General features: G+C 39.0%; 1 protein-coding gene across 2 annotated transcripts in view; it reads right to left on the minus strand.

Moving 5' to 3' along the window:
- The window catches only part of PDGFD (platelet derived growth factor D), a 233,306-nt gene that overhangs the window by 65,433 nt on the left and 148,207 nt on the right, over nt 1-19,666 (minus strand). The window contains exons 2-3 of one of the 2 annotated variants that reach the window (XM_012770510.2): nt 10,844-11,030; nt 6,866-7,046 (exon numbers count right to left, since the gene is read on the minus strand). In XM_012770510.2, the coding sequence (XP_012625964.1) occupies nt 6,866-7,046; nt 10,844-11,030 (368 nt within the window). Of the gene's footprint in view, nt 1-6,865; nt 7,047-10,843; nt 11,049-19,666 lie in introns of both variants that reach the window. The other variant, XM_012770509.2, reaches the window with a different exon arrangement.

Raw genomic sequence — 19,666 nt, forward strand, 5'->3', positions numbered from 1 at the left:
ACTACTCAACATGCAAGACAACACTCCACAAGTCAGTTAACACGCACAGGCAATATGTGTGGGGTTCTTAATTGCATCTGTGTATCTAGAGGACATCATGGATGAGATTCAGGGGGCCCCTTGCAATTTTATGCACAATTTTGGATGCATTTATTTTTCTTTGGAGTGGGCCCACAGCTTTCATATCTTGTGGATAGTGGCACATGGGTGACTATGGGCATATTCCTAACTCTGTACTCACTTGGAAAGTTACCTGACCTGTGTTTATCGCTTCGCTTGTAAAATAAAAGGGTTGGCACTAGATCTCTAAGATGGTGCAGCTCTAAATCGTATATTTTCCCTAAGCCAGTCTTTACGGGGATGCTTTAACACATGACTTAATAGCAGCAGATTGTTTATGACATGCCAGGCACTGCATTAAACGCTTTACATACAGTGCCTCATACATGTACTCCTTACAGTAATCCACAGGGTCAGATACTGTTGTTATTCTTTCTATTATTATCGTTTATAATATGAGTATTATTGTTATTATTATCAGGACTGTGCCCACCAAATTGTAAGTTCTATAGGGGCAGGGACCTTCTCTATTTTGTCCACTACTCTATATCCAGTATTTATCACTGTGTGTGGTACAATTGATAGATGTTTAATAAAGTCTGTTGAATAATACATTGAAACAAATGTATGACTAAGGCAGGCCCAAACAGTATTATCATGGGGTTTCATTTCACCTCACTTTCTGGTCTCCTCCCAGTCCCTTAACACTTTCTTATCTACCTCCTCTTCTGTTCCCCTTCCACCAGAAAAAGCCCAACTTTCCTTTTATTCTCCTTACTCATTACCATTTGTTTTTACAGCTAGCCATACCCTTTGCCAAGTTATCCTTCACTCCAGAATTACATTAAATTTTGCTCTTCACTCTCCCATACACTCTATTGAAGTTCTCACTATGTATCCAGGCTTTAGGAAAGCAATCTGATTAAAGTAACTGCCTCATTCAACCTTCTGAAAGAGAAAACAAGTTCATCAAAATCATCTCTGTAATTGGTAAAATTTTAGAACATGTTTGTGAAATATTAAATAAAATCACTTACCTACCCCTGTCTATGAAATTGTGCAACAGTGAGACTCTGTTCACAAAGAATGTGTGCTTCAACTGAGATCCACTGAAGGTCCCAGGCTTGCCAGCCTACTGCACCCACATTTACCCAGGGGTTCTGGAGCAGACATTTGTCTCTCTTGCTCTGCTTTCCTCCTGTCTGACCTTGACCATGCCCCAGCTTTCTTTCTGTCCAGACTTTGTTTAGTGTCTCACTGACAATTATTTTGGCGTCTGGCCTTAGCTGACCCTCTGGTTTTAACTACTTTATCCCATCCACATGCAGAAAGACCAGAGATATATCCAAAATGGGATGAGCTGAGATAAGGATAAGAAGCCTCCTTCCTCATTCTTGACTGAGAGAGGAGTTAGCTACTTTTCTGCTTCCCCGTCTTATGTTTGCATCCTTCCAGCAGCCTGAGTGCTCAGGCACCAAGAGAACCATTTCGACCAAAGGAAAGATGGCTTTGCTTTTCTGTTTCAGGGCCTTAGCATTTACCCTTCTTTTGCTGACTGCATTCTTCTCCCATAGCTTTGTATTGTGGCCTCCTTCTAATATTTCTGGTCTCAAATGAAATATTACATCCATAGATCATCTTTGACTCCCTAGCTATAATGGGTCCCTTCTGAGTCACTCTTCTTCACGTTACTCTCTTTTATGTGCCTTTATTGAACTTCAAATGATTTATGTTTGTACATGTATATGTACTTCCCTACATACGTGTTGACTGTCTTTTTTCACCTACTACCATGCAAGTTCCTGAGAGCAGAGACTCTGCCTGACTTCCTCACTGCTGTGTCTCCAGAGCCCTGGGCATACCTTGTCTGGCTCACGGTAGGCATTTATGCAACTGTATTACAACTCCTGCAGCTCTCAAACCTCTAGTGGGTTATATTTAAGCAAAAGCAACTGAGGTAAACACAATCTTCTGTGGGGATCACCGTCCCCACATTGGCAGTCCTTGGCTCTATATATGGTCCTGGCTGCTGGATGTTCAGAACGGTCAACAATTTTTAACTGGCTGTGCGATTACAGGTGAAATTTCCACACTTTACTAAATGAATGAGTTCCTTTACTCTCTAGCTTTGTATAAGAATTCAGCTTAGTCAGATAAGGATAAATTGCCCACCTTTATTTTGTTGTTCTTATATTGTTTTTTGTTTCACCAAACTGGTAAATTTTGGGTAAGCAAAATCAGAACCTGCAAAAGCTACTATAACTGAGAATCTTATCTTGTTCAACTCCTGGGTTCTCCTCCTCCTTCTCCTTTTCTTCTCCATCTCCTTCTTTTTCTTTTTTCTCTATTTTAAATAATCATTTTTATGCAAAATCATGCTTCACTTGAGTTTTAATCTCAGTGGAAATCTTAACTGCACCACTTGAAGTTTAATTCAAACTGCAGAGATTTACAGTTAAGCAACTGGTCTGATAAAATAATTCTTTTATATTAGAAAGTGTTTATAAAAGGTATTAGTAAATTTCAATTTATAATGTAAACTAGACTTTATTAATAAACCAAGAAAGTTTGAGTAGCTTGCAATGACTTAATTTTTTATTTTTGAATTAAAAAAAATGGACCTTACATTACACACACACAAACACAAATAAAAGTTCTCATGTTTGTTACAATATACAATAAAATGTTTCTACTTTGGATGAAGAATGTGAATATGGTGAGAGTGCACATTCATGTGTGTAGGCCCCCCCCCCCCCAGACAAGTGGGCTATTTGTACGAGATTACCTGTCACCTGACATGATAATAATAAGACCAGTGATAATGACAACAATCATAGCAGCAGATATTTGAGTAATTAGTAAGTTCCAGGCAGAGCGGTTTATAAAATTTGTTTAATTTAATCAGCTCAACTGCCAAAAGTCCAGCAGTATTATCACCATTTTACAGTTGAAAAACCTGAGCTGTTAACAGCAGAGCTGAAATTCATATCCATGTCTGTTCACTTCTCTGCACATAGTCCATAGGGACCCTATGACACCTTTCTAATAATCTACTTAGTGGTCTTCACAAGAAGATTCCTAATCATTCAACCATTCATTCATTCTCCAATAAACTGGATTTTTGGTGGGAGATCCTAATTTATTTAAATAATCATATTTTGCTACCAAGTGTTTGATAATTACCCACTTTACTTAATTGCGCTTTCTGAAGGTATCTATTCTCCTGAATAGAGTGAAACCAGAAAACAAGGCTGAGCAGGAGAGCAAGGAGATGAAATTAGGCAGTTCTTGTGAGTCATATTCTTAAGAAAGCATCAATTCAACAAACACACTGTCTAGTCATGTCTAGCATAGGAATAAGATACTTGACCTACCCTCAAAATGTTCATTGCCATTTATCTGGAAGAGACAGATATGGACATAATTTGTGATGGCAAATGTAGAATCATTATCACCATTTATCGAGCACTTACTATATGCTAGGCACTGTGCTAAGTATTCGTTATTGTTTTAAAATCGCATACCAACTCCAATTATTATCCCCATGTTAAAGATGTAAAAGCAAAGGGGAAAAGGCTTATTCAGTAACATACCATTAGTAACCAGTGAGACCTGCCTTCAATCTGAAGTATGCTTTACAGTCCAGCTCTGGTCCCATGTGGCTATGCTGCCCTGCCCTAGGAGGGGACTGTGACAGGTGCCGAAAAATGGTAGAAGATTCAGTTCCAAGTATATCACACAAAATTGTAATATCAGCATCCTTTTCAACCGGAAATAAGATACCTTGATGTTGTCCATTAGTCTCCGCAGTTTGCTGGAGTGAAAAATTGACTAAAAATGTACACTGTGTGTTTCCAAAGATGTTATGAGCATGGCCCATGTCTATTTGATTTCAGATTAATGGGCTCTTATTCTCTTGGGCACCTACTACTTATAGCCACAGGAGAAGTCATTGCACACCTGAGAGTCACTGAGGTGGGAAGAGCAGAGAAGTTCCACGGGAAGCACAAAAGGGAAAGGTAAAGATGAAACGGGAGGTGATCCTGACCTATCCTAACAGCTACCTGCCATTTTCCAGGAGCACTTTGACTCCTCAGAGACTATTCTTAAGGCTCACATTCTCTAGCACCTACCGTTGCTTAAAATAGGGCTTGCAAAACAGCTGCTTCCATCCCCTGGAGGTGTTTAGCATTCTAAAAAACATTATTTAAATACACTTGAAGAGGGCTTGCCATTCTTAATCTCACTGTCTCCCTGTTTGTTAATTTATACGTGGCTCACTTTCAGTTTCATGCCTGGTCTCTTGAGTTTATAAACCCATCGTTAAAGTCTGTCTAAGTAAAACTTAAACATGCATAAAGTGATCTTCTCAATACAGTGGTCAAGCCATATGTGACCTTCTACCCCTACTGAGCCAAGAATCAAACAGATGAATTTTATCAAAAAACCACACGGTCTAGAGTCTGTACATACCTGGAAGTTAAGCTCATTCTACCTCTTGGAATTCAGCCATCAAAGCACTTTGGCCCTAGTTGACCATAATTACTGCCAGAAGCCTATTCAGAAGGGGAAAGAGTCTGTAGCTATTCTCAAAGGATGCAGACTAAGAGACCAGTTGAGAAATACACAAAAATATTAGAGTTATCATCATTTCTTTAAAAAAAAACAAAATTCCGGCCGGGCGCGGTGGCTCACGCCTGTAATCCTAGCACTCTGGGAGGCCGAGGCAGGTGGATTGCTCGAGGCCAGGAATTTGAAACCAGCCTGAGCAAGAGCGAGACCCCGTCTCTACTATAAATAGAAAGAAATTAATTGGCCAACTAATACATATAGAAAAAATTAGCCGGGCATGGTGGCGCATGCCTGTAGTCCCAGCTACTCGGGAGGCTGAGGCAGCAGGATTGCTTGAGCCCAGGAGTTTGAGGTTGCTGTGAGCTAGGCTGATGCCATGGCACTCACTCTAGCCTGGGCAACAAAGTGAGACTCTGTCTCAAAAAAAAAAAAAAAAAAAAAAAATTCCATATACCGATGGAGGTAAACGAGTGGAGTGATGCCAAACACTTTACATCCAAACTACCAAGGCTGCCCAATATTCCACTTAACATTGGCTAAGAGATGAGTGATGAGCCTGTGCCATAACCTAAAACATCTGCAACAGGAATACTCCTTTTTCCTGAAACCCATACTTGCACTGCCTTCTACCAATAGAATTGTTTTGCTTTAAAGACATTGTGTTAGGGTATTTATTACTGACTTATGGACCATTCAGCTTAGTTATAATCAAACATTAGCACTAATAGTGCTTGTTATTTTAAAGGGAAAAAGATCCTTCACTAAGCCCATCCATCACCATTCTAACACGCCAAGCCTGCTCTGTCCAGAGCGACTGTGAACAGATGCATCACTGAACACATTAAAAAGTGAAGAAACGTGGAAACCAAAGGTTCACATTTCAATTTTAATACTGAGCAGCACTGTGTGGGTTTGCAATAATGGAAAGCATGCTTGATGGATTATTTTCAAGTTAAAACTGGAACCAGTGTCAGCACATGCTATTTTTTCACTTACAATGTTCTGATGTAGAATTCACTTAGTGTTTAATAACTCACCATAATGCAAAGAACCATCAGATTAAAACATAAAATAAGATTTCCTATTCTAAATTTAATTCGTAAGAGAAGAAGAACCCAACAAATTGATGCCATTTATAGTACTGTGTTTTATTCTGGCGTCCACACTGGGAAAAGGGACAGAGATAAGCCCAGTGAGAGTGAAAACTAATGCCAGTAACAAAAGGCAGTACGCTATCAACAGTTGAAGCATTCAGGGGTATTTAAGATACTATTTAGGCAAAATAATCCCAATGTCTACATGGACTTAATCTAGAGCACCCATTTCTTCTGTCTTACAGACATTCTTGGCTAATTGCTTTTTAATTATTTGTCATCTCCATCTGACTATAAACTGCAGGAGGTTCAAGGACCTTGTCTGTCTTATTTACCTTGTAACTACTGTATCTATCAGAGTGTCTGACAAACAGCAGGAACTTCATATTGTTTTGTTAATGAATGAATGAGTAAAGAAGATACATGCTTGCCTGTAACTCAACAACTAAAATTAACTACATTGTAGATTTTGACTCAGTATGAGATTGAACATTGTCTAACAATCAGAACCATTTAAAGTTGGAAACACCTGCTGAGGTGTTTAAATAGAGGCGAGACAACAAAAGGAGCTCAGGGGGTAGCCAACAGGATTCACACTCTTGAGTCCTGAGTTGGACATTATGGTTTTAAAGATGCTAGCAAACACTGAGGCTTGCATGATTATAACATACACCATTCCCAAATCTGGGTCATAATTTAAATTAAAATCATCAGGACCTTTTCCTGCTATGAAATTTATACACAAATTTTCAAACCAAAAGAGAAATTATTTTCTTTAGCTTTCATTCTTAAAGCCTGTTCAACTCTCACATACCTCCTATTTGGCTATACATTTACCTTGCTTTAATGGAATGAAAGGTAACTTCTAACCTGCTTTACAATAAACTATTTTCCTTTTTCTATTTACTATGCTCTCTTTCAAAAGGTAGGGCCCAAAGTTTGACTTAATAGACCCCAAATGATATTTCTTACTAATGAAGACTTTAATATTTTGACCATAAGGTAAGAACAAATCATGCCATAAGGAATTAATAAAGTTCAATCACACTCACGCCACTGTATTTATATCATAGAAAACGATCTGTATACTGCATGAAACCAGTGTCTGCTTTTAATCACAGGGTGGTTAAGCTACTTACCACAAAAGAATAATAAATCTTGAATCCAGGTTTAGCCACAAAGTAGTCATCGGACTTGAATGTTATTTTAATTTGGTTTGTTCTTGATGTTATCCTTGGAGGAACTTCCTTGTGTCCACACCATCGTCCTCTAATAACAGTGCTAGTTTCAGATATATCTTCAACTTCCACAAAATCATACCTAGAATCAATTTGACATAATGAACACATTTTGATTACAGTAGATTTTGAAATTCGTACTTTCACTGAGAAATTAAAACTAGCATATATGATTTCTCATAACTACCATCTGAAATGAAAATTATAGCCTACAGAAATGTTAAAAGGAAAGCTAATTTTTGGATTAAGTTTTCCAGATTCAAACTTTACTCATCTATTTCCCAAGTCATCAATAATCAAAACGGGCTACTTTCTGAACATCTGGCTTAGAAAGGTTTCTTGGAAAAACTAATAACGATGATCTGTTGGCATATTTTAGGAGATGCAACTCTAATTATATGGCCAAATATTAACTGTATAAAGTTTGTCAAACAAATTCTCACTTTGAATTAATGTCTATCACATTCAGTACTTTCTCTAGAAAGTAAATGATCGATATCTACGTAGCCTACAGAATCAGCATTTTCATTATAGAAAATAAATAAATGTATACAGATATGATTTACTATATTCTTTTTTTGAAAATTTTTGGAAGGATCATATCATAAAATATAAAATTTATCACACGGTAAAGGACAGATACAAAGCTAACCAATAATGGAAAAATCTGTGCTGGTTGAATGAGCCTCAGATCACAGACCTCTAGCTGTGGTCACAGAAATACAGAATCCCAGGACTGAAGAAGACAGCAAGGCCTATTTTGTTATTCCTCGTGACCACTGGATTCTCCGATGTCCCTCCCTAGAACCCCATCATTTCATCACATTCTACGACACCCTCAGTGGCAGAGTTTGCATCTTCTAGGGATCACTTATTCTATTTTCAGAACCTTAAGATCTTGGAACATTCGACCTGATGAGATGAACTATCTGCTTCTCTGTTCTGGTCATCAGCATCTTACTTCTTCAGCATCCTACTTCTTCACTCTGCCTTTCCCAAAATTATGTCAGATGCTAACGTTTTAACACACAGATGATGGGCATTCAGGGTGAACAGTGGCAGAAGTCTCACATCCATACTATATTTCTCTGTCATGATTACCAGAAGGAATCAGCATAAGAAACATCATGTCTGAATATAAAGAAACACCAATATAGCTTTCCTGGTCTTACCCATGGACCTCAGAGCTGTTACTGGACTGGGCAGGGTAATAATCTAAGGAGTAAGTAAAAAATAATGATATGGTGACTACATTTCTTTGACAGTGATTTATGAGGCCCTTATGTCCTTTGCCTCAGTTTCCTTATGGAAACTGGCATAATAAGGAGGCTTATATAATTTTACCAGCTGGATGTCTCTTGGGTGCTGTGTAAATTAATTACTTAACGTTTGTATGGTGCTTAGAAGGTGAAAGGCACTAACAAAGAATCATTCAAGCAATAAAATATTATAAGGTAAACATCAAGGAGGCTTTGGAACAGATGGTAGGAAGTCAATTGCATTTCATTTTGTACACAATGTGTGTAAATCATATTTACTGCAAAGAGTATGTGTATACTTGAAACTTTGTTATAACAGAATAGGTCACTTTTGCTTAAAAAAACACAGCATCAGTGTAATTTTAACTCTGAATCTTAAGTCAAGAGAGCAAGCACCATTTTATTTCCTAGGGTGGATTCTGAGGCAAGCCTGTCTCTCTCACTTCCTCCTCTCCTCTTTTTTACCTCTTATTCTTTTACCTCTTTTCATAAATTCTGAGGAGCAACTAGATTTGATGAAGGATCCAGAAAGGAAACCATCCTAACTCTTCCTCTCCTATTTTTGAGGTCAGGATACCAAAAGAGTTCATTGCCAGTATAAAAACTCCAGCTCAGTTGTGGAGCCCTGGCTTCCTTTCTATGATACTGTGATATAATCAGAACCATATATATGATCTTGGTTTCTGGTTCCTGGCACAGGACTTCTAAAACCCTTGGAATTTCTGAGTGATGCAGTGTGAGGAGCATCTTTCACCATTCATAATAAGCACCCTTTCAACCATATCAGAGTTTAGCTAATGAGGTGACCCGAGGTAGCTTCAGAATGGGGGCTGGTCAACAGCAAGACCCAGATGAGACATTATTAGAGGGTTGGAACTTCTGACCCCAGCTCTGGACCTCTGGGAAGGTGACAGGGCCTGGAGACTGAGATCAATCACCAATGATGTAATCAATCATGCCTACGGAATAAAACTTCCATAAAAGCTCCTAAGTAGAGGGTTCAGAGAGCTTCCAGGCTGGTGAACACATCAAGGTGGTACACCCAAAGAAGGGTGCACCCTTTCCACATGCCCTGCCTGTGCATCACTTCCATTTGTTCCTGAGTCATAGCCCCTATAATACACTGGTAATAGCAAGTAGAGTGTTTCCTTAAATTTTGTGACCTGTTGTAACAAATTATCAAACCCAATGAGAGGAGTTTTGGAACCCTCTGATTTATAGTTGGTCAGTCAGAGGTATGGGAAGCCTGGGACCTGCAACTAGCATTAAACGTGGAGGCTAAGCCCTTAACTTGTGGGATCTGATACTAACTCCAGGTAGGTAGTGTCAGAATTAAATTGAAGGACACCAGTGAGTGTTGGAAAATTGACTGGTGTGGGAATGAAACTCACCACCTTTGGTGTCAGAAGTGTTCTGTGGGTAGAAACAGATCATGGTACCTTGCATGTCATCACTTTTAATAATCTTTTTTAAAAAATAATCTCTTAATAGTGCTTTTTATTCCATGATTTTATTATTTTATTTTTTTAGCACAGAAAATTAGTTCTCTTTTTTTCCAGGTTGAAAAGATGTAAGATGAGCATTAGTTTATTCTCTTTGTAAATATTAACTAGCTCTTTCTGTATGCATTGGTCTCTGCTTTCTGGCATACATTACCCTCTATGGTCCCAGAAAATAATAGTCACTGCTGTCATTCTCAGAAAAATAGGAACATAATAAAAGCTGTCAGCATAATAAACATGCAACAAAGGGCAAACAAATTTGAGGAACCTCTTTTTATTATTCAAAGGAAAATAAACCTGCTGAAAGGATTTAGCAGTTCAGTAGTTCATTGGCAATGCAGAACGAGTGAGTGCAGTAAAGTACAAAAAGGAAAAAAAAATACAGGCCAAGTCTTACACATGCTAATTAAGTGAGTAAAATACTGTGAGCGGATAATTCAAAGAACAACAGCCCAGGCTTTCTTTGATAAATATGCTAAGAAGGGAGAAGATTATCAGGTATGGCTTTCATCTTTTACTCCTGACCTGGAAAGTGCAAGAAACAGACCCATCTGAGGAGCACACGGACTCTGGGTGTGTTTCCTACATATATCTGAGGCCTTAACGCTATGAATTCAGGGTCAGGCCCTGACAGTCCCCAGCCACTTTCTCCCAGTGCTGGGGAAAATCATTACACTTACCATGGCTGCGTCACCTGGAGCCCAATGCAGGTTGATGCTCTCTAAGCACATGGCAGGCTTTGACTGGGGCCATATGATGCAGTTGCAGGGGACCTGGGATGTTGGGTGCATCCACGTGTTCACAAAGGCTGTTCTGTGCCTGGAAAGGCCCAGGACCACGAGATTACCCCCTTCTTTGGGAGTCCTGCAGTCCTGACAGATGTGGAAATGAGTTTCTGCGAGTTGTGCCAGGTTATTAGGCCCTCGGCAGCAGAAGCAGCAGTCTATGCTACTTTGTCTACTGGGGTTGACATCAAGGCTTTTGGAAAAAGAAGTGACACATTTCAAGTAAGTCTAAAGGGCTCAAAAGGAACATTTGATGTGATGCTTTACATTCATCTTTTTTTTTTTTTTTTCCTTCTTGGAAGAGTACTCTAACGTGGATGCTTTTTCACTTACCTACAGATATCATTTTCTGCCTCCTCTAATCCAAACTGGTTGTCGAACACGAGCTGGATCCTTGTCTTCTCCTGGGAACGCAGCCGCCAGGTCAGGAGCAGGTTCCTGGGGTAGCTGTTGGGGAAGCGAGGACTCTGCACGTGGCCGTTTCCCGTCACCTGGATGGTCTCGTCTCTTCGGTACAAGTCTGTGAGGTGATTGCTCTCTGTTAGTAGTCACAACTTGTAGAAATTAGTATGTTGCTCCAATTACAGGAAAGTAAAAAAAAAAGAACAGTTTATAACACATCACATTTCAAAACACTTCTTGATTTCGCTTAAAAATATTAAGACCAGATGGCAGGCTCCTGGTTAAACAAGCAACATATATTTCTCCTATTATTCCTCACTTCCCTGAATTCCTCACAAATCTAGACTTTTTGCCTACTACTTCCTACTCTGGGGCTCTCTTAACATCATTCTTGACTAGCAAAAACTAACAATTATCTCAGAACACAAGTTCATTTAGATTGCAGTTTAAATCAGCCAATAGTTTCAAATAGTTCATTCTTCCCCTTTTCTATGAAATGCAAATCAACAAATATTTTTTATTATACTGAAAGTGTAACAATATATGTCCAGTGACTAGCAGATGAGGTACTCAATAAATATTGTTGAATGAATGAATGAGTGAAAAATGAAAAGGCCTTTATTATGTGTGAGGACCATTTATTTCATATTCAAATGACATTTCCCAGTGGGTAGCTTTCTGGTTAAACAAGTAATATATATTTCTCCTATTATTCCCCACTTCCCCAAATTCTTCACAAATCTAGACTCCATGTATAATATTTTATACTTTGGAAGGTCTATTAACATCATTCTTCACAAGCAAAAACTAGCAATTACCTCAGAACTCAGGTTTAGATTGTATTTAAAATCAGCAAAAACTTTCAAATTTATCATCCTTCCCCAACAAAAATTGTAATTTTTTTTGCCTTTGTTTTCTATGACTTAAAATAGGTCCAATTCTTACTGTATTTTCTATAAGTTGTGTAATAAAGAATTTATCTGGCTTTGTCTTGGGTTCTTGAGAGGGAGCTCCCAAACCCCTGAAATTTCTCAAGTGACAGAAATGTTTTTGTTATTCGTGATGGGCCTTTGGGACCACATATGAGTTTATGCTAATGAGGTGACTCTCTGTGGGCCCAAAGACAGTTCCAGGGTTAGAGCTGGCCAGGCCAGGAACACTGACCATGAGATTAAAGGGTCAGGGCTTTGAGCCATGTGATATCAGTCTGACCTCCCTCCCACCTCCTGGGATAGAAGTGGGGTGGGTGGGAGATTGAGTCCAATCATGTTGACAATGATTCAATCAATCATGCCCGCATAATGAAAACTCAATAAAAACTCTGGTACTCAAGACTTGGGTAAGCTTCTAATTGGGGATACACACTGATGTACCAGGAGGGGAATGGGTCCTGAGGACACCATTCCAAGCTTCATGCTTGGGGACTCTCCTAGACGTCACCCTACGTATCTCTTTATTTGGCTGGTCTAATAATAAAACTTTAATGGTAAATACAGTGCTTTCTGGAATTCTGTGAGTTGTTCCAGCAAATTATCAAAACTGAGGGGCTCGTGGGGACTCCTGAATTTGTATCCAGTTGGTCAGAAGAGCAGGTGGCCTGGGGCCCCTCGCAGACTTGCAGCTGGTGTCTGGCGTGAGTGCAGTTTTGTAGGGCCTCTGCCTTTAACCTGTGAAATTTGGCTTAACTATGAGTGGTCTGCATCAGAATTGTCTTGCATGGTGGATGGATCCCCTTTTCATGTCTCCGTATACTCAGAGTTCTTTGCATTTTAGATTTTGGCTTTTTAGGCCCCACCATAAACACAGGTCCAGCTGCAGCAGTCTATTTGTGTTTCCCCGCAGAGAGTTTACTCCGAGGCCTATAATTCAGTGAGCCTGGTCGGGGAGGCTAACTTTGCTGGTGGAAACCACTATGAGGCAGGGCTGCTGAGGGTGGTTGTTAAAACTCCCAAAATAAGAAAGGGAGGATGAATAAGAATTGGCATGTAAAATGCAAAGGGCTCTCTCTTTTTTAATGTTTTTGTGCATATGAAAATTTAAACATTTTATGGACTCATTCCATATCGAACGTGTTGCAGCTTATCCAGCTAAACTTTAGTGGCAGGGAGAGTCCTAGGGAGAGCAATGGGTGGTTGAAAGATGTCCCCACTCCCTGCCTCTCGACCAGAGCACTGGCCTGCAGTTACACCACCACCTCCAGCGAGCACAGCAACTAGGTAAACTCCTAGTAGCCCCAAAGCATTTTTTGCCAGTTGACCCTTTAATCTTCTATTCCTTTGACCTTATGATAAAAATGTAGCTGTGAAAATTAATGTTTGCTCATTTTGTCATAAGGGACTTTTAAGAAATGGGTCTAACAGCTGTTTTCTAGGTTGACTGATGTGAACTATCAGTCAATATTTACTTAGTAAGCACAGACTCTAATCATATTAGATTACAGTATTTTCAAGACCTCTATCACTTGAGTATTACTCTCACAATTTTTGCCATATTTTGTTACTTCTATTTAACGGTTCTCTTTAAATTAATATTTATAAACAAAAGCAAATTTATTCTAAAATAAAACTCTATGCCAATAATGTAAATGGCAACTGGATACCATTTTCCATGAATACAAGGTAACCACAAATCTAAATATGTAACTATTAATTTTAAAAATATCTATCTCAGGGGTTCAGATTCTTCATTTGTATAAGGGAATTGGGCGGAACATTCTCTCTTTGGTCTCTTTCAGAGGTAATATTCAGTGGTTTTATGAGTTCCTTCTTTACTGTTCCAGATGCTCTGCTACATTTGAATATAATTTAAACATGTTTAAAGAAAGGTTTGTGTATTCATACACCCTGAAAACGACGCTGATGCATCCTGCACAAATGTAAACAGGCACAAAGGAGTAGCAAGTGCAGAATGTAAATGCAGTGATTGCTCAGAGGCAGGAGAGCAGCAAGGGCTGACGTGGGGAATACTAGGTATGTTCGGGGATCCTGGCAAGAGGCCTGCCCGGAGCAGAGTCTGAGTGGGGCCATGTAAGACATACGGGCCTACAGGCTTTAAATGCAAACTATGAAAATATTAGAAAGCCACCCCGAGAAGCATCTGCATTAATGTGGGTAGAAACAGGAACTCCCTGGGATGGGCAAACTGTTCATTGAAAGGCCTGAGAGTGCCTACAGTGGCAATATCTCCTAGGAAGTAGTTGTGAGAGTGACAAGGTCCTGGTCTACAAGGGCAAGTAGCAGTGAGGGGCAGTGAGGCACCATGGGGAATCAAAATGAACTTTAAGGAAGGGATGTAGAGGGATGGGTCAGAGGTAGCAGTAACATGCTAAGCCCAGGGACTGGGATCAGCGTGGTATTATTAATACTCAGGGGTACTGTGAGGGGAAAAGTTTTTTAAGAATTCAAGTGAAAACTTTAGCAGGCTTTTGGGGTTATGGGGCTAGAACTGAGCTGAGAGAATAGAACAAATGGGAGGCCTTAGCTTGAAGAGGGAAGGGAGAGGCTTGGGAATCAGTGAGTCCTCCAAGGAAGCATTGAGAGGAGGGAAGGTGAGGCTTGGTGCTGGGAGACTGTGCCCAGGAAGCAGCAGGTGACAAAAGGAGTGCCAGGGAAATCTGCGAAGTCATGGCTAGGAGGAAAGCCCTGTCTAAGTCAGGCTGCCCAGGAAAGGGATGATTTCAAGGACAGAGTAGTTAATAATGTCAAATGCAGAAGATGACCAGGGAACAACAAACAGAGAGAAGACCACAGAACTTGGCAGTAACAAAGTCATTGACATCCTTTGAAAGTACACTTCTAGAAATTGTTGTAAGTACAAACAGGACCTCTTTTTTCTAGAACATCAATAATGGCTACATTGTCTTAAAGGTACTAACTCTGTTCATAAATGAAATGCCAATTATATTTTTAAGAAGGCTATAGAAGAGGTAGAGAGAGTGGCTTTCTTCCTTAGGTAGCTTGATTAAGATAGTACAATAGGTCCTCCATGGGTTTCACATCTGCAGATTCAACCAACCACAGACTGAAAATGTTTTTTTTTTTTTTTTAAAAGATGGTTGTGTCTGTACAGAACATGCACAGATTTTTTTTCTTGTCATTATTTCCTAAGCAATACAGTATTAGGTATTATAAGTAATCTAGACATAATTTAAAGTATATGGGAGGGTGTGCATAAGTCATATGCAAATACTATACCATTTTATAAAGGGACTTGAGCATCTGTGGATTTTGGTGACTTTAGAGAGATTAGGGGTATTGAGGGAGAAGGGGTCCTGGAACCAATTCCTAAAAATTTACCATGAACCTATGCTGTAGAATGTTGAACTAGAGAGGAGGGAAAAATTACAAATTTTCTGATTTCTTTTCCCCTAAAACCAAAATTCTGCCAGAAGATACACATACATAAACTAAATATGAATAACAGAAAACACTTCTCTAGTGCTTATTTTGAGCCTGGCATTATTCTAAGTCTTTGTATGTTATGTTTTATTTGTAGTGTCTAATCACTTTACATATATGTGACCTCCTGTATGTGTGTGAGACAGTGTGTGAGCATGTATGCGTGTGTGGTCCTATATATTTATAACAACTTTCTGAGATAGCTATTATTATTACCACTATTTTGCAGATGATGATTCTAGGGAACAGAGAGGTTACACATAACTCGCTCAGGGTCACATTACTACTGAAGAGTGTAGTCAGAATACAAATCCAGGCAATCTGGTTCCAGAGTTTATGCTCTTAACCACTATGCTATAGAGAAGATGTTCTTCCTTCTTAGTCTGAAATTTGCTAGAGGCGATTTTAGATTCTTTGCTCTCTGTAAACCACTTTGACTTTTGAATCATACTGTTTATATATAGTTTATAACTTCATGCCAACTCAGGACTATTCTTAGCAGAAGAGTTATAATGAATTATAGATATAGAAAACAACTTATCAGGTTAAACTTGAGCTAACAAAGTATGCAAAGTCACATTCCTGAACAAAGGCCTTTACTTTGATGTTCCAATGATGGCTAACATTTGTGGAGCAATTATTATGTGCCAGGTACTCCAATAAGTGGTTTATAGCCACTACTTCATTGAATCCTCAAAACAACCTTATGCAATTGATAATACCCCACTTCACAAAAGAAGTTCTGAGAGCTTAAGAAATTTGTGACCTCAAGGCACAAAGCTAGTGGTGGAATCAAGATTTGACTCGAGGCTGTCTACTTTCAGAGTATATAGGCTTAACTGTAGCTCTGTTCTAGCTGTTAAACTATAAAAATAGGAAATAAACCACTTTTTATACAGAGGGAATAATTCCTATATATGTTTATATGGCAAGAATATTAATTCTTACTGCATTTTAGTATAGAAGGAAGTCTGTGTTCTCATAAACTCTAAACCAGGCGTCCTCAAACTACTGCCCGTGGGCCACTTGCCGGTGTTTTTGCCCATTTGTTTTTTAACTTCAAAATAAGATATGTGCAGTGTGCATAGGAATTTGTTCATAGTTTTTTTTTAAACTATAGTCCGGCCCTCCAGCGTTTTGAGGGACAGTGAACTGGCCCCCTGTTTAAAAAGTTTGAGGACCTCTGCTCTAAACCATGCATTTGACTTTAAAAAAAGCCAATTAAAATGGAAAAAAACACACAATGTTGTATTTGTCTTAACAAACTCAGCTCACCCAACCAAGTATCTGAGGAACTCATGAAATCTCACTGTAGGTAAGATCACTTTATCTCTGGAATTCATCTAGATCAATGGTTCTCAAAGTGCTGTTCCCAGATCAGCAATACTGACATCACTTAGGAGCTTGTTAGAAATGCAAATTATCAGGCCCCATCCCAGACCTATAGAAACAGACATGCCAGGGCTGAAGCCCAGCACTATATGTATTAATAAACCCTCCAGGTGATTCTGATGCACCCGAAAGTTTAAAAACCACTGACCATCTCACACATTCTACTATACTGCTTCTTATTCTCAACTTCGCTTGTTCCTCCACCTCCTTGCTTTGAGTCTGTAACTTACGTCTGGTTTTGCGTCTCCTCTGCTTGACTGATGACCTGTCTTGGACTCACTTTCCTGTCTTTGACCTTGGAACCTCTTCCTGGACATCATTCTGGCAATAACGTCCTATGGCAAGAGGCTACCCACCCCAGTGCCTTCGACAGTCAGCATCTGGGTCTCCCTCCTTACCCACCTTTCCCCATTCAGGGAGAAGTCACCCCTAATCCCAATAGATGTACCTGATAATCCATCTTCACATATAATAATTCTTAAGGAAAAAACTATAAATAATGCTAATACTTTTATTTCTTCTCATATCATAATGTTATCCATGACAACATAGGATGCCAAAGGAAAATACTAAATTGTTGAAGTAAGGATTAAAATATTTCATCAATGAGTCCATAGGAACAAACAATGATATAGTTACCAGATGTGCTACCTCATACAAACTCAGTGGAACAGTACAAACATGTCTATTTGCCCCATTATCCCCATAAGACAGCCAGGAGCCAGTAGCATGATTGATAGTCGCAAACCCTATATTCTTCAGCTACAAGCCAAAAGCCAGAAAGAGCCATTATGTCAGGAAATTCCCAACTTGCAAAGGGACTCATTACAAAATATCATTAGTAAAATGGTTGTTTCATGATCCTACAATGTCTTAGTGACAATGTTTATGCAGGGTATACCTGAATGATATATGTAAACCATACAGTTCCACTTCTGCTGCTAAACAACCACAGCGAGCTCAATTTGTGTGGGGTGCAGTATAGTTTATAAGCATCCATTTTGTAAGTTCATCATAAAAATAAGTTGACAAAAAGGTAGTAAATATTACGGTTTTTATTCTGTCTATAAAAATTAATTTTTTTGTTTACTTTAGCAGGTAATCAAAACCAACACAGACAAGTTAAAGTGATTTGTTCTAAGGCAAAAGAATATATGGTATTTGTAAGAACTGAGTCTTGAATTCAGCTCTTCCTCATTCTAGTCCTGGTAACTTTTCTCCAGTGCTACTACAAACAGCAGCATTAGATGTACCATGTCATCTCTCTGGTTACTGTTTCCCAATACCTTAGGGGGCTGAATAATGTGGCATTTAAGATTTTTTTCAAGTCCAAAACGACAACATACCTCGACAGCTTCCTTTTAAGGGGGCAGATTGCCAGTGATTTGACCATGGCCAACAGGCAAGATAAGACAATGACAGGGCAATGAAATGAAATTAAAAATCGCAAATCTCCAATGGGAAGCATGGTCAGACACCTTTTCCCTCTATAACTGATACTATATGAAGTTGTAAGCTATCCTATAAAATAAGAGTAAAAATGGATAAATTCAACAAGTTGTTCAAACACATTAGTTTGGGAAAATCCTTATTTCTCATTAACTAGAAAAGTGTCCTAGGCACATAATTATCCACTTAGCACATTAATTTGTGTTGAACACATTATGGAGGAATTAAAGTCTTTTAATGTAGAAACAATATATTCTATATTTTGCTGTCTTTAAAACTAAGTAAAGACTTCTCTCTGAGGCTTTGAAGATACTCAAAAGTGCTTTATAATTTCTTTGAAAGTGTCATGGGAAAGTAAAAAAAAATTCGTATTGCAGAATATTAAATTCCTGAGGGAAAGGACTATGTCTTGTTCATCAACATAACTCCAGTGGCTTGCCAGTCTGGGCACATGGAGACATTCAAAATATATCTGTTAAATATATATATGGATGAATGGGTTGCTGGAAATAATGCATATCCAGAATTATTTAAAAAACTGAAAGACATTTTGAAGTAAGATAACAAATAAAAGGCAGTTTTATAAAAAATGAAGTTGTAAAATGTCCCAAATATTTTATTTCTAAGAAATGCAATATTAATGTAGCCCAGGGCCCTGACACTTGCAGGATCACATCCAGTAAGAACATTAAAGGATTATTTTGGGGAGCGTTCCATTGAAATGATCCTGCTTCCCATCTGGTTTAGATATGAATTCTGAAATGACTACTTATGCTGTAGTCATGCAACCTACTGGCTGCACCATAGCCAGGCCCTACCACACTTTAAAAAGTCATGGGCCAGAAGGAAAAGAAGAAGGCCGGAATAAAAGTAGAAGAGTTTGCGGTTACATTTGAGGAATGCTCGCAGATTTATTAAGCAATATATGAAATCAGATGATTGGGTAAATCCCACAGGTTCTCACCCTATGCAAGCATTTAATTTAGAATAGCAAGCTCAGCAACATGAATCAAAATTCAGTTCTGTGTCTTGTTAATGTATTAGTATTATTATCACTACCACTCAATCGCCTCAAATAATTTCTGCGCTCTCCCTCCACTAATCAAAACATAGCATAGAGGGCCGGGCACAGTGACTCACGCCTGTAATCCTAAGTACTCTGGGAGGCCGAGGTGGGCGATTGCTCAAGGTCAGGAGTTCGAAACCAGCCTGAGTAAGAGTGAGACCCCGTCTCTACTATAAATAGAAAGAAATTAATTGGCCAACTAATATATATAGAAAAAATTAGCCGGGCATGGTGATGCATGCCTGTAGTTCAAGCTACTTGGGAGGCTGAGGCAGGATCACTTGAGCTCAGGAGTTTGAGGTTGCTGTGAGCTAGGCTGATGCCATGGCACTCACTCTAGCCTGGGCAACAAAGTGAGATTTTGTCTCAAAAAACAAACAAACAAAAAAAAAAACATAGCAAAGAAAAGTGTCCTAGATACAAAAACGGTACCTTAATCTGTGAGATGTG

The sequence above is a fragment of the Microcebus murinus genome, chromosome 4 (assembly GCF_040939455.1).
Source record: "Microcebus murinus isolate Inina chromosome 4, M.murinus_Inina_mat1.0, whole genome shotgun sequence".
NCBI classification, from domain to species: Eukaryota; Metazoa; Chordata; class Mammalia; order Primates; family Cheirogaleidae; genus Microcebus; species Microcebus murinus.